This window comes from Lutra lutra, chromosome 13 (assembly GCF_902655055.1).
Source record: "Lutra lutra chromosome 13, mLutLut1.2, whole genome shotgun sequence".
NCBI lineage: Eukaryota > Metazoa > Chordata > Mammalia > Carnivora > Mustelidae > Lutra > Lutra lutra.
Window position 1 is genome coordinate 89076305 of NC_062290.1, and position 13542 is coordinate 89089846.

Below are 13542 nucleotides of genomic sequence, written 5' to 3' on the forward strand. Positions count from 1 at the left end.
GAGGCCGGAGGAACTCAGTTATCATAGCTCCCAGTTTGATTTGAGATTGTGTATTCTGGTAACAACATTTGTGTATGTTTCATCAGTGGTTGTTGCAGTGTTTCCTACAAAGTAGCCATTACATCCCCCCACTCCCCCCAGCAGCAGGCCTGACTAGAGGGTTTCCCACCTGTGAAATAAATTCAGAAAGGCTGTCCCCTGGCAGGGAACTTACAGAAGCGCTCTCTGTTCCTAATGATCATTTGCAAGTTGATTATTTGGAATGTGGAACACATTTTCCCATAAAAACAATGATGTTAGGTTACTAGTCTGACTTATAAAGCTTTTAATTTAATAGCATCTTTTTTTTTTTTTTTTAAGATTCTATTTATGTGTTTGGAAGAGAGAGAGACAGAGCGTGAGCATGAGCAAGAGGGAGGAGGCAGAGGGCGAAGCAGACCTCAGCTGAGCAGGGAGCCGGAAGTGGGGCTGGATCCCAGGACCCTGAGATCATGACCTGAGCCCAAGGCAGATGCTTGGGCTGAGCCACCCAGCCACCCCTATTTAATAGCATCTTAAAGTAGTAATTTACTAATAGTAGGGGCCTCAATTTGGGTTCTGGGAACAGGGCTTATAGAACAGGTGGGAGGAGGAGGAGAGTTTCTGATTTGTGTTTTGGGCTTTGTGGTTTGAATTTTAAATTAGGCAGAGTTTGCCTTGGTCTCAGCACAGATACCAGGTATCCGCCCAGATCTCCAGGTATCCTAGAGCTTTCCCTTTCTTCAAGGCCTCTCCAGGCATGTTATATTCTTCCAAATGTCACATGGTCCAGAACCATCTTGGGCCCCTGGTTCCTTTCTCCATTCAGGCAATGTCAGCTAGGTTTTAGGAGGACAGCAGGGGGACAAATTTATCGTGTGTTGTGAATGACTCCTTCTGGAGAGTTTGGGCTTTTCAAGGAAGGTATTAACTAATACAACAGATCTTCAACAGTAGAATCAGGCACAGCCCCTGTCCAAGACCCTTGGGACCAGGTATATTTTGGAATTCGGAGTATTCCCACATTTCAGAAAGCAGCACCCCATAATCAAACAAAAATACGTCTGTAGCAAAATCTAAATTCCCTAAGAGGGATCTGCAAAGCATAGAAATGTCCTCTTGCTGGTTTAGGTGTAACTTTTGTACGGAATGAAATTTTTTTTAGATTTTTTTTTTTTTTTTTTTAATTTGACAGGTAGAGATCACAAGTAGGCTGAGAGGCAGGCAGAGAGAGAGAGGTGGAAGCAGGCTCCCCACTGAGCAGAGAGCCCGATGCGGGGCTCGATCCCAGAACCCTGGGATCATGACCTGAGCCGAAGGCAGAGGCTTTAACCAACTGAGCCACCCAGGTGCCCCGAAATTTTTTTTTTTAAAGATTTTATTTATTTATTTGTCAGAGAGAGAGGGAGAGAGCAAGCACAGGCAGACAGAGTGGCAGGCAGAGGCAGAGGGAGAAGCAGGCTCCCTGCCGAGCAAGGAGCCTGATGTGGGACTCGATCCCAGGATGCTGGGATCATGACCTGAGCCAAAGGCAGTCGCTTAACCAACTGAGCCACCCAGGCGTCCCCGAAATGAATTTTTAAAAAAAGATTTTTATTTATTATTTGAGAGAGAGAGAGAATGAGAGAGAGAGCATGAGAAGGTGGAGGGTCAGCGGGAGAAGCAGACTCCCTGCCGAGTAGGGAGCGGGATGCGGGACTTATCCGAGCCAAAGGCAGTCACCTGAGCAACTGAGCCACCCAGGTGCTCCGTGTACCAAATGAATTTATGCCAAACATACTTTAAAAACTTTGGGTTTTTAGAACTTTTTGGATTTTGGAATTATGGAGAAGAGACTGAGGGCATGTATTTCCTAGTGTCACAAAGTAAAGGGAATCCTGCAGTGTGGGCTGGATATTTTTGGCCAAGGAGGCCACTCATACTAAGCAGTCCACTTTGGTGGGAAGTTTACCTCTAGGTCAGCACGTGGAACTGCCCTGTGATTTCCTTTCCCCCAACTTCTGCAAATATAGAAACTCCATTTGAAATAGGTTTTTTTTTTCCTGATTACAAAATTACTGTATGCTTTTTTTTTTTTTAATGAGAGCGAGAGAGGGCGCATGCAGGCTCATGAATGTGGGGGGGGTTGGTGGGGGAGAAGGAGAGAGAGAATATATATATATATATATATATATATATTTTTTTTTTTTTTTTAAGAGTTTATTTATTTGACAGATCACAAGTAGGCAGAGAGGCAGGCGGGGGTTGGGGAAGCAGGCTTCCCGCGGAGCAGAGAGTCCGATGCCTGATGCTGGGCTCCATTCTAGGACCCTGAGATGATGACCTGAGTAGAAGGCGGAGGCTTAACCCACTGAACCACCCAGGCACCCCGAGAGAGAGAATCTTAGGCAGTCTCCATGTCCAGCCTGGAGACCGATGTGAGGCTCTATCTCATGACCCTGAGATCATGAGATCATGACCTGAGCTGAAATCAGGAGTTGGATGCCCAACTGGCTGAGCCACCCAGGTGCCCCATACTGTATGCTAGTTTTTAATAGCAATAAGTAGCTTAGGAATGGAAGTCTCTTACAGATCTTACCTCCTAGAGATGACTGTTAACTAACTTTGGGGTTTCAGATTTTTCCAATGCACATGCTGATAGGCGTGTTATTTATACCAAGTATGTATAGCTCTTTCTGCAATAATGAGATTATATTATATATAACTTAGCTTCATTTTCTTTCTTCACTTATTAATATCTAGGCTGTTTTCCTATGGTAATAATTTAGGTTTCATTTTCTTAAAAAGCTATGAAGATTTCCGTTCAATGGGCATATTATTATCTACCCATTGCCTTGTCAATCGATACGTACGCGGTTTCTACCTCTTTTCCGTGCAGTAAGGGCCTTTGTATCTATCTCGGTGTATTTCTTCGGGCACCTGCAGGGTCGCTGTCTACAAGTAGAACTGTTGGCTTGGTGGGCCTGTGTGGCTTTTTATTTCAGAAGTCAGTGCTGAGTTGCATCCTAGGCAGATTCTACCCAGACTCCCACCAGCGGTGCAGGAGAGCTTGGGCTTCCCCCTCCCCAGTCCCTGCCAGATGGTTTTCATCTGCCACCCGGATCTGGAAAAGCCATCTCGTCTCATTTACATTTCTTTGCTTATTCAGAGGTTGGCAATTTTTTCCCAATGTTTATGGGTGGCCTTTTGTATTTTCCACACCCCCATCTTCTTTGAATTGCCTGCTTCTGTCTAAAAGGTCAACTTGGTTTTATTTTTCTAACCATTCTCCGGTGAGGGAGCAGGAGGTGAGGACACCGAGGACCCGAGGAGCAGCTGACCGTGTCAGTTGTTGAGGGGCTCACCAGTCCCTTGGGGCTCCGGGCTGGGGGTGGAAAGGCAGGAGGGCAGTGGGTTTGGGTTGACTGTCCTGGGGGTACGCGTCTGGTTCACCCCAGGGACTGGGGGGTTGGAGTCTTGGTTTAAACGTGTGTGTGTGTGTGTGTGTGTGTGAGAGAGAGAGAGAGAGAGAGAGAGAGAGACATGCTGGGGGTGGCAAGAGAGACAGAGAGGGGCAAAAGGTTGGGTTGGGGGGAAGATTCTATTTATCTGTTTGCCTCTTCACTTTCTTTGTCAAGATTCTTCGGAGGATATCCCTCCGGCCACTCAGAGCTTCATCATTCCGAAAAAGGAGATCCACACAGTTCCAGACATGGGCAAATGGAAGCGCTCTCAGGTACCGGTGGCATCTGCACCGGAGGGCCACAGCGGGGTGAAGAAGTGGGGCTTTTTCAGAGACAGTGAGTGAGCTCCTGACCTTTCTTGCTCTTGGAACCAGAGCTGTTAGGAGCTGGGTTGAGAGCTGACAGGGGAGCCGGCTGTCCCTCTCTCGGGGCGGGTGGGGGGGCGGGGGTGAGTTACAGCTGGTCTTGGAGCCCATGTGTCTAAGAGAGAAGAGGTTGTCTGTCTCATGGAAACCTAGGCCAGGGAGGTGGCTGGGCCTAAAAATACTTGGGAACTGGGGCCTAGAGCAAGGGGAAGTGCAGACCAGCTTCCCGGGCTGCTCCGTCCAATGGCGGGCAGAAAATAAGAGCTTCTACCTCCCGGGCTTCTGGCATAGGCTGTGGAAAGATTGGGACTACGAAAAAGAAAGCCAATTTCAAAACCCCAGGGAAAGCCTTGGTCCCAGCTCCAGCCACGTGCCCACACCTGCTCTGCTCAGCTGGGGTGGGGTGAGGGGTCACTTGTACGGAAGGGCAGGCTCTCTTCAGGGAGTCTGCTGTGCTGACACTATGCCCACGTCCTGCAGTTGCCGTGGCTCCATCTTGGGCCATGCAAGCCTTTCTGGCTCCTCTTTCGTAAGCCTGCTTCCTAAATACTTGCAGGTGGTTCTCACGTCTTTTGCGAGTTACGTTCTCTCCCTGCGTCTTCCCCAGGACAAACACCTTAGTCCCTTCAGCCGCTCAAAGGGTACGGTCTGAGTCCTTTCATCATCTTGGTTTGCCTACCTCAAGGTTTCTGAACCTCAGCACTATTGACATTTTGGGGTGGATGATTCTTTGTTATAGGGGCTGTCCTGTGCACTGGAGGAAATGCAGTGCCTTCCCTGGCCTCTGCTGGCTAGATGCCAGCCCCCCGCCCCCACCCCAAGCCGTTACAACCAAAAATGTCTCCAGAGCTTGTGAGAAGTTGTCTGGGAGCCAGATTGCCTGGGTCGAGAACCACAAGTCTGCCCTGAACCTGCAAATTGGCTGAATCCAAACGTGGCTTTAGTTCCTTGCTTTCCGCCTGGGTGTTTTCCTAGGAGGAGCGGGTGTTTACGATGTGCCAGGTATTTTTAGCTCATTTAAATCCTCACAAAAACTCTGGGAAGTGGGCTCAGGAATCATCTCCATTTCGAGGGTAAGAAAAGTGAGGCCAGGAGATAAAGACATTTAGCAAAATGGCCCAGTTGGCGAGTGGGTGGGATGAGATTCAGGATTCATGCCCAGGTCCTCTGTCTGTAGACAGCCATGGGTTGAGCCGTTTTAGGCCATAGGTCAGGACATTACTGCCTGCTCATCTAATCTGGACTTCTGCCTGTTTTTATAAATAAAGTTTTATGGGAACACAGCAGGGCTCATTTATATATTGTGTGCGGCTGCTTTCGCACTAACTGGCAGAGCTGGGTGGAGTTGAGAATTTGTGGACCAGACTTGATGGCCTGCAGAGCCTAAAATAGTTACTATCTGGCCCTTTGTAGGCACAGTTTGTTGATCCTGCTGTAGGCACCAACGCTTTCTGGGAAGTGTTAGTTACTTTTTCTGATGGAGTGTATATTGAACTATTTTGGATAGAAGACTTCCACTTGCTCACCACTCAAGTTCATGGCCCGACAAGTGACTCTGTGCCATGGTCCACACAGTTTCGCTAGGCTGCAGAGCGCGGCAACCGAGAGCATGGACTTCGGGTCAGAGAGGTCAAAGCTTGAAGCCCAGGGTTGCCATTTTCTCTTCTTGTGACTTAGGCAATGGGCCTACGCTGGCCAAGCCTATTTCTCTCTACCGTGAAATGGGTTGTTGGGAGGCTTAAATGACTCAAAGTCCAAAAAGTACCTGGCCCGGTGCTAGGCATCCATGAGCCATCCTGAGCTGCAGGCATGGTTGTCACTGTCACAGGGATGAGGATGGTGGCGTTGGTGGAGACTTTGCGCACAGACTTCTTTATAAGAATGACCTGAGCTTTAGTCACCAAGAGACTTGGGCCCATGTGGGAGCAGGGACCATGGAGGATGACCCTGTCCCTTGTGGCTTCCTGTCTTTGCATCCTGGTGTAGTTGGTAGAAATGACTCTGAACGCTGGCTGCAGGCAGGACAAGGGCTCAGACCTGCTCTGTGACCCCTTATTTCCACTTGGGGCTGTTCCATGGGCTGTAGGAAGGTCTTGGTACAAGAATGCTCCCTTCCAGATACAGAATGGTCAGTTCTTGGGGCTTGTTGTGGCTGTTGCTGGCATCTTGGATAAGGAGGAAGAGAACGAGAGACAACAGAGATGAGGAAGAAACAAGACCAAACAGAAGTCAATTGCTCCCAGGGCCTGCAACTCAGTGCTTTCTTATCCCTGTGCTCATAACCTGAAACTCAACAGGGAGGAGAGTGCCCAGTTGGAAGCTGGGTTTGGGTGTGCTGGGAGACCTGGCCACGGGCAGAAGACAGTTTCTTCTCCTGGGAGAAGGGGGTCTGCACTGCAGGCTGAGAGCCGGGCCTGTCTGGTGGGGGAAACATCTGGAAGACTAGCAGGGGAGGAACCTTGGCTGGTATTCCTTGAACTCCTGGTGGTATAGTGTAACTTGGAGGACTTGTGAGGTCTTAGCTCCACGTCTAATGAGATGTTGGTCTTAGAAGACCTTGGGCAAGTCATCTCTCCTGAAGCCTTGGCTTCCTCATCTATAAAATGGGTATAGTGACAGTGTTTACCTTGTGAGGTTGTGTGAAGAAGCCACTGGCAGGAATAGTGCGCACAGCAAACGGACTGAGGGTCATTGGTGTGCCAGCTCTTTAGGCTGGAGGGCAGGGTTGGGTATTTGGCGTTATTGTTCTACTTCTCCTGCTGGCAGGCCAGGGTCCAGGGATAGCTTGGAGCCCTTTGGGAACTGGGTGGAGCTGGGGGCTGGCCGGGGTGTGGAGGGTCAGGGGTTGACAATCCTCTCCTTACCCCCACTCCCTACTCTGTTTGGTAGGCGTACGCTGACTACATTGGATTCATCCTCACGCTCAATGAAGGTGTGAAGGGGAAGAAGCTGACCTTTGAGTACAAAGTCTCTGAGGTAGGCACAGGCGGGGAGCCCGCTGCAGCAGGGCCCTTCCCAGAATAGCTCCAGAGAGTCACGTGTGGTCCTGGCCCCCAACAGGCCGAGGCAGGAAATAAGATCGTCAAGCACATGTGCGATTGACATTTCGGTGTTTGTATTTCTTTTCCTTTTAAAAAAATATTTATTTATTTGAGACAGAGAGAGAGAGGGAGAGCACACATGAGTGGGGGGAGGGAGAGGGACAAGCTGAGTCCGTCGTGAGCACAGAGCCCCACTGGTCCACCGGATCCTGACAGGGCTCCATCTCAGGACCCCGAGATCATGACCTGAGCTGAAACCAAGAGTCAGACACGACCGCTCAACCGACTGAGGCACCCAGGTGCCCCATGTACCTTTTTAAATGAAAAAAGATTACAGATGAGTAAGTGGGCTTCACTGAAGGGATCACTAGTAAAAGTGTGTTAACAGCAAGCTGCCCTCTCTCTGTCCTCCCCATCCTGCCCAGCTCCCTGGGGTGGCCCTGGGAACAGTTTGGGGAATGTCACCCAGACCTGCCCTCTGAGCTCCTCCTGCTGCCCTGCCACCTTCTAAATTCTGCCTCATTGAGGCGGCCCTCATTTGTTTCAACAGGCCCCAGCTGTGGGCTTTTAGGTCGTGTCCCTAAATGTTGCTGCTTTGCACATCCTTACCTAGGGATCTGTGGGCACTCTTTCCTAAGGAGTCGTTCCTGGAAGTGGGGATGCTGAGTTGAGGGCAGAGAGAGGACAAGAGCTGTGGGGAGGCGTGGGCTTGTGGGCTGCTGGCTCTTGGTGGATGCCATCTCCCAGGGCTGGGTCCCAGGCCTCCAGAGGCCTCTTGGGTTCTTAGCCCAGTTGGGTCATAGTCACCTTGAGACTCTTATCTTAGACACCAGGGCCTGAGCAGCCTCTCAGTGCCTTATCCCACCCTGTTGGGTAAGGCCTGGCCCTGTCACAGCGCGGGCTCTCCACCTGACCCTCCTACCCCACTCCAGTGGAGCTGTCTCTTCCTGGACCCTGACTGGCTGTGGGGTCACTGAGGTCTTTTTCTGTCACCAGAGGGAAGCTGGACCTGTGCTGGGGATAGACCTCCTTCTCTTGGGGGCTGGCCCCCCACTGAGTTCGTGGTTTGGGGGAGAGAGGGCTTGTCCTGGAGCCTGTGTGGTGAGGGAAGCTCGGCTGTGCTCTGTGAGCAGGGAGTGTGGTGGGGGAGGGCTAATTACAGGGGGATGTTCTAATTACCCCAGCAGATCCCAAGGTCCCGTAATTTCCCCTCACACTTTGTTCGTAGACTCCGCTCCGGCCAGGTGTTGTCTCAGCTCAGGAGCTGTTCTCTCAGCAGGATTGCAGGATGGTTAAGTGCTTGGGGGCTGGAGTCAGGCTGGCTGGGGTTGGATAACCTCTCCCTTCCAAGCTGTTGGCTTTGTCCCCTCTGACCCTCTATCTCCTCATCTGTGGAGTGTAGGAGCCAGCAGACCGACTCATGGCCCCTGGGGAGGATTCAGTGGGATCCCACACATAGGCTTGTTAGGACAGTGCCTCAGACGTACTAGGTGACTTATCATTATTATCTGTTAGCGTGAGCTATTTTTAAGTTCTCATCTCCAGTAGTGGCGTGATTGCTTCAGTTGGGGGCGCTTCCAGAGCTGGGGTCCATCCCAGTGCCAGGGCGATCACTTGGTGGGCAGAAGTGACTAGTTTGGTCTCCAGAGGTCTTCCAGCTTCTGCCCACAGCTGGCAGGGCCGCGGAAGGCAGGGCTCACCGCGTGTGGTCTCAGCCCACAGATGGGGGAGGGCCCCCGACACAGCTGCTGGGGGCTCCCGCTTCCTCTCACTCCGGCCGCCTCCTGCGGGGATGGCAGCTGGGGAGAGGGCAGACAAGCGGCCCTAGGTGGCAGCTTCCAGACCACCAGCTGCGAAGGGAACGAGGAAGGGCACCGCGAGACCGTCTAGACCCATGTTTAGAAGACTCTCCTTGAGTTTGAGATTATATTGGGTTCACATTTTGGGGTTTTGCAAAATGTGAGTAGATAGGGGGCTTTTTTTTTTTTTTTTTTTTTTTTTTTTTGGGCTGTTGTTCGTTTGATATTTAAGTTGGGGGACAAAGAGAAAGAAAACACTGGCAAGTCCTGGTTTGGAGAAAATTTTACTGGACCATGAAATGTAAAAGGAAGCACTGGTGTAGGGAGCAGGAGGGTAGTTCAAATGATTGTGCTTCCTGAGGGCTGGGCCCACAGCGGAGGGGCAGACCCCTCAGCCCCAGCCAGTCAGACAATAGAGGCCGTCCGTGCATTCTAAAAGTCCTTTCCAGAAAGAGAAGCTAGGAGCCTTTTAATTATTCATGACTCCAGCTGAGCTGGCAGCTGGGGCCGGGCTTCCGGCTTCCGAGGCCTCCCCACACCTTCTTTATCCCCTTCAGCGCCTTGCCCAAGACTGAGACCGCCAGGGAACTTGGCCTGCCTGGCGCTTCCTGGGGCCAGAATTACTGCCTCATCGCTCTGGAGTCCCGGGTGCTGCGTGGGGCCAGGCTTGCTCTGTCCTTACTCAGTTCCTGGTGACCTGGTTCTTCTTCACAAAGCTGGGCCGCGGTGGCACTTTTCAGCTGGGCAGCTTTCTGTCACCGGGGCCCTCTGCCTCAGGTACCCCTGACTTTTCCTCGCTCTCACACCCCAAGCACAGCGAGAGAGGAGGTGAGGGATGGCAGCATTCAGGCCAGTGTCCCGTTGCACAACGCCGGGGGCGCTGATTAAGTGGCCTGTGGTGTGATTTGTGCCTCCCGGAGCTGTGTGGGGGTGGGCGTTGGCTGACAGGGACTCCATTAGCTCAAGTCCACGTGCCCTACCCCACAGCTCTTGGCCCGTACCTCCCCGATGCTTGCCTTCCTCCGCACAGCTTTTCACCTGGGCACCACCTTGCTGGGTCCTACCTAGTGTCCGGTGCTCCCGGAGGTCTCTGTCTGTGCTGCTCGTGCCCAGTGGACATGGGCAGAACCTGCTTCTTGGCAAGGTCTACTTTTCCAGGGCTGCCGGCCTCTGAACCCCCTCTGCTTTGTGCCCTCCGTCAGCCTTTCGTTCTGGCCCCCCCTTTTTTTTTTTTTAACAAGCCACGCCTAGAAGGAGTCCTCTTCTAGCTGCCCTGTGTTTCTGGATCAGCAGCCTCACCTGATGTCCTCATTGAGTAACATTCTGTGTGCCAATGTTGCCCTGGCCTGTGACACTGATCTCATTCCTTGGTTCCTGCCTGCTGTGGGAAAGGTGTAGGGACATGGGCTCCCTGACACTGTGACCCTACAGAGCATTACACAGGTTCGGACCTCTGACCCAGCAGCTCTGCAGAGGGGGACCGCCCAGATCGTTTGTGGGAGGGAACAGTTGGGAATAACCCAAACATTGAATAGTATAGTATGTTGGCATGGTGAAATTCTATGAACTTACTAAAGGCTATTGTAGAATTATGTTTGCACATTGACATGGAATGAAGCTCATGGGGAAATTGAGCAGGGTACAAAACAGTGCTTGCCCTGGGGCCTGTGTCTTAAAGATTTTATTTATTTATTTGTGAGACAGTGAGCGAGCATGAGCTGGGGGAGGGGCTGAGGGAGAGGAACAAGCAGACTCCTTGCTGAGCAAGGAGCCCGACGCCGGGTTCAATCTTAGGACCCTGAGATCATGACCCGAGTTGAAAGCAGACGCTTAACTGACGGAGCCATCCGGGCACCCCCAGACAGTTGGATTTAAGAACTCAATCCGGTAGGAGTGTGTGATCTCCCCAGCGCTTACCACTTAATGCCATGCCTACAGGTCATTGTCCAGCAGTAGCTGGGACTTCCTTTCGTGGCTCTAGCTGGGGGCCGCTAGTCATTGTGGCTTGGGCCCCTCTGTTTGCTTGCTACAGGCCATTGAGAAACTGGTCGCCCTTCTCAACACTCTGGACAGGTGGATTGATGAGACCCCTCCGGTGGACCAGCCCTCTCGATTTGGGAACAAGGCCTACAGGACCTGGTATGCCAAACTCGACGAGGTGAGGCGCCACAGGACATGCTTGGGGCCTGGGCCAGGGTCCAAGAGCTTTCAGGCACCTCAGAATCACCGGGGAGTTTGTTAACATGACGATTCGCTTTACCAAAAGTACAAATGGTTTTACTCTCTGTCCCTGCTGTCTTCTGGGAATCCCCACTGTGGATGCCCAGTCTTCTGCATGGGGCTGTTACTGAGGTCATCGTTTGCGTTAGCGACAGGTTCAAGTGTCCCACGTGTCTGTGTGCCGGGGGTCAGTCGGATGAACTAGTAGATGGAGCCTGGAGTGCCGTGCGGCTGGAGAAAGACCGGGAGCTTGGGGGGAGGCAGCCTGGGATTTATTGTTCTGTTAGAGGAACCCAGGGTCTGACACATGGTCAGCTACTTTTTGGTAGGAAAGAGGGAAAAATGACAAGATATGTTTGTGCTGCTCAGTTCGCATAAAGGAACATCAGTGGAAGGATATGCCAGAGGCTATTAGAGCCGCAACTTCTCTGAGGGCAGGGGAGAGTGGGGAAGGGACAGACTTCTCAGGGCATCCCTTTGTAATGTGTGTATTTATTTACTTTTTTACTTTTTGATATTTTTCTTGGCAAATCCCAACAAATTTAGCATTGTGCTTCTTTTTCTTGATTTTTTCATTTACTAATTAACTTTTATTTAAATTTCAGGTAGTTAGCATGCAGTGCAGTATTGGTTTCTAGAGTAGAATTCAGGGTATTTTTAATTTTTTAATGTCTTTGGTTTTGAATGCTATAGCAGTGACCCCTGTTCGAAGCAAGCAAAAAATAAAAATGTAGGCTCATGGGCCCTGTCCTTAGAAAAGCCTTTTGTCTGTAGGTCTTGGGTCGGGCCTGGGAATCCAGATTTTCCTCGGGTCTGGAGATTTTCCTTCCAGGTACCTGTAGACTGAACCTAGAGAAACTTGGATCCTCATTTCCCTGGGCCAGTGTTTCCACCTGCAGCAGAGGGAGCCCCAAGGACCCAGCAAAACGCTGTCCCTGCCTAAGAGCAGCCTGTGGCACAGGGTCTTTTTTTTTTTTAAAGATTGTTTTTGAGTTATAACTTACAGGAAAATGATCCCATCACAGCTTGCTGGGTCTTTTGCAAAGTGTGTTTTGGCCCTCGTGCCACCAGCTGTCTCAAGCTCTAAAACTTTTGGGCCCCTTTTGAGTTGATATCCCACCCCCCAAAACTCTTCCGATTTCCATCCCAGAGTTGTGTTCTGTGTTTTTGAACTTACAGACATCTGATGTGTTCTGTTCGGTGTCCTGTCTCCGCGAGTGCCTGTGTTGTGCGGAGCAGCGGAGCGTTTCCGTCGCCGTCTGGTGTCCTGGCTTCTAACCATGCCACGGCCTGTGGGCGGGGGGCATTGCAGTGAAGGGTTGTTCCCACATTTTGTTTACTGTGAATACTGCTGCCACGAGCATTCTTGGCTGCGTGTTTTGGTGGACATGTGGCACATGGTCTTGCTCCCCTGGGAATGTAGAGAGAGACTGTAGGGACGGCAGCAACTTTCCAGATGAGGGAGTTGAACGGCTTCTTTGCAGTTCCCTCTTGTCTTGTCCCAGACTCTTGTCCCCTGGAGGAAGGGCCAGCAGACGAAAAGCCACCCCAGGGTCGTCGCTCTGTGGCGTAAGGGTCAGCGTCTCCCACCTCGTCTTTCTGTAGCCAGTCAGCACAGGGAGCCAGCTGGGCCCCGGCCAAGTGCTGCTCCTGGGTGCCTGCCCATCAGGATGCTGCCTAATCTGCTGCCTCCACTTTGTGTCTCTTGTGTTATCAGGAAGCAGAAAACTTGGTGGCCACAGTGGTCCCCACCCATCTGGCGGCTGCCGTGCCTGAGGTGGCTGTTTACCTAAAGGAGTCCGTGGGGAACTCCACCCGCATCGACTATGGCACAGGTATCTGCCGCTCCCAGTGTTTGCTTGGCTCCACTGCACACTCTCCTTGGGCTGCTTCCTCTTTGCTCTAGGGTATCTTGGGGCCCTCTGAGCAGGCAGCCTTTTGGGGCCTGCTGGGGTGCAGGGAGGCCCGGTGCCACTCCTGCGGTTCTGTCTTGGTCCGCCAGGGGGAGCTGATGCCACGTGCCTGGTGGCTGCGTGCGGCACTGGTTTCTGTTCAGTCTCTGTGAACTTATCACTGGCAGCAAAGTAATTTATTGAGCACTTGTTATATCTCCAGGCGACCCCTTACCAGAGCCTAGCTTCTGGCAGCATTGTGGCATACCCTTGCCCGGCCCAGTGTCTGTGTGCTGCTGAGTTCTCTGGGAGAGGGCACAGGCAGGCACCTCGGAGGAGAAGGGTTGCCTGGGGGTGGGTGGGGGCTGAGGGAGGACCCTGCGGTTGTAGGCTCCCCTTTCTGGCCTGCCCTGAAGTGGCAAGTGCAAGTTTGGCTGCTCTCTTAGGCCTTCCCCTTGCCTGGGGCTCAGTTTCCTCCACATGAGCACAGGCCAGGAGGCAGGCCTGGAGAAGAGCCTCTTTGAACCTGGGTCCTGGGGAGGCGTTGTCTTCTGCTCCCCTGTTGCTGGGAGCAGGTTTATCAAGTGTTTTGAGACTTCCTGGGGTGGGGCTTTGACTAAGACCCACAGGGAAGGACCCTGAAGGGGGACTGGCCAGGTCAGCCGAGGGTGGGTTTTTCTTCCGCTGTCAGGTGTGTGAGAGCCCCTGAGGGATGGTGGCTGGGACTCTGGCTGGTGGAGATCAGAGACAGTGAAGGTGAGAGG

The 13542-nt window shown here is 51.9% G+C and overlaps 1 protein-coding gene across 4 annotated transcripts in view; it reads left to right on the forward strand.

Annotated features, from left to right (window-relative positions):
* PTPA (protein phosphatase 2 phosphatase activator) overlaps positions 1 to 13542 on the forward strand; it is a 32383-nt gene that overhangs the window by 4724 nt on the left and 14117 nt on the right. For all 4 annotated transcript variants that reach the window (XM_047699065.1, XM_047699066.1, XM_047699062.1 and 1 more), the window contains exons 2-5: positions 3636 to 3733; positions 6716 to 6802; positions 10699 to 10824; positions 12604 to 12721. In XM_047699065.1, coding sequence (XP_047555021.1) covers positions 3636 to 3733; positions 6716 to 6802; positions 10699 to 10824; positions 12604 to 12721 — 429 coding nt within the window. The remainder of the gene's footprint in view (positions 1 to 3635; positions 3734 to 6715; positions 6803 to 10698; positions 10825 to 12603; positions 12722 to 13542) is intronic.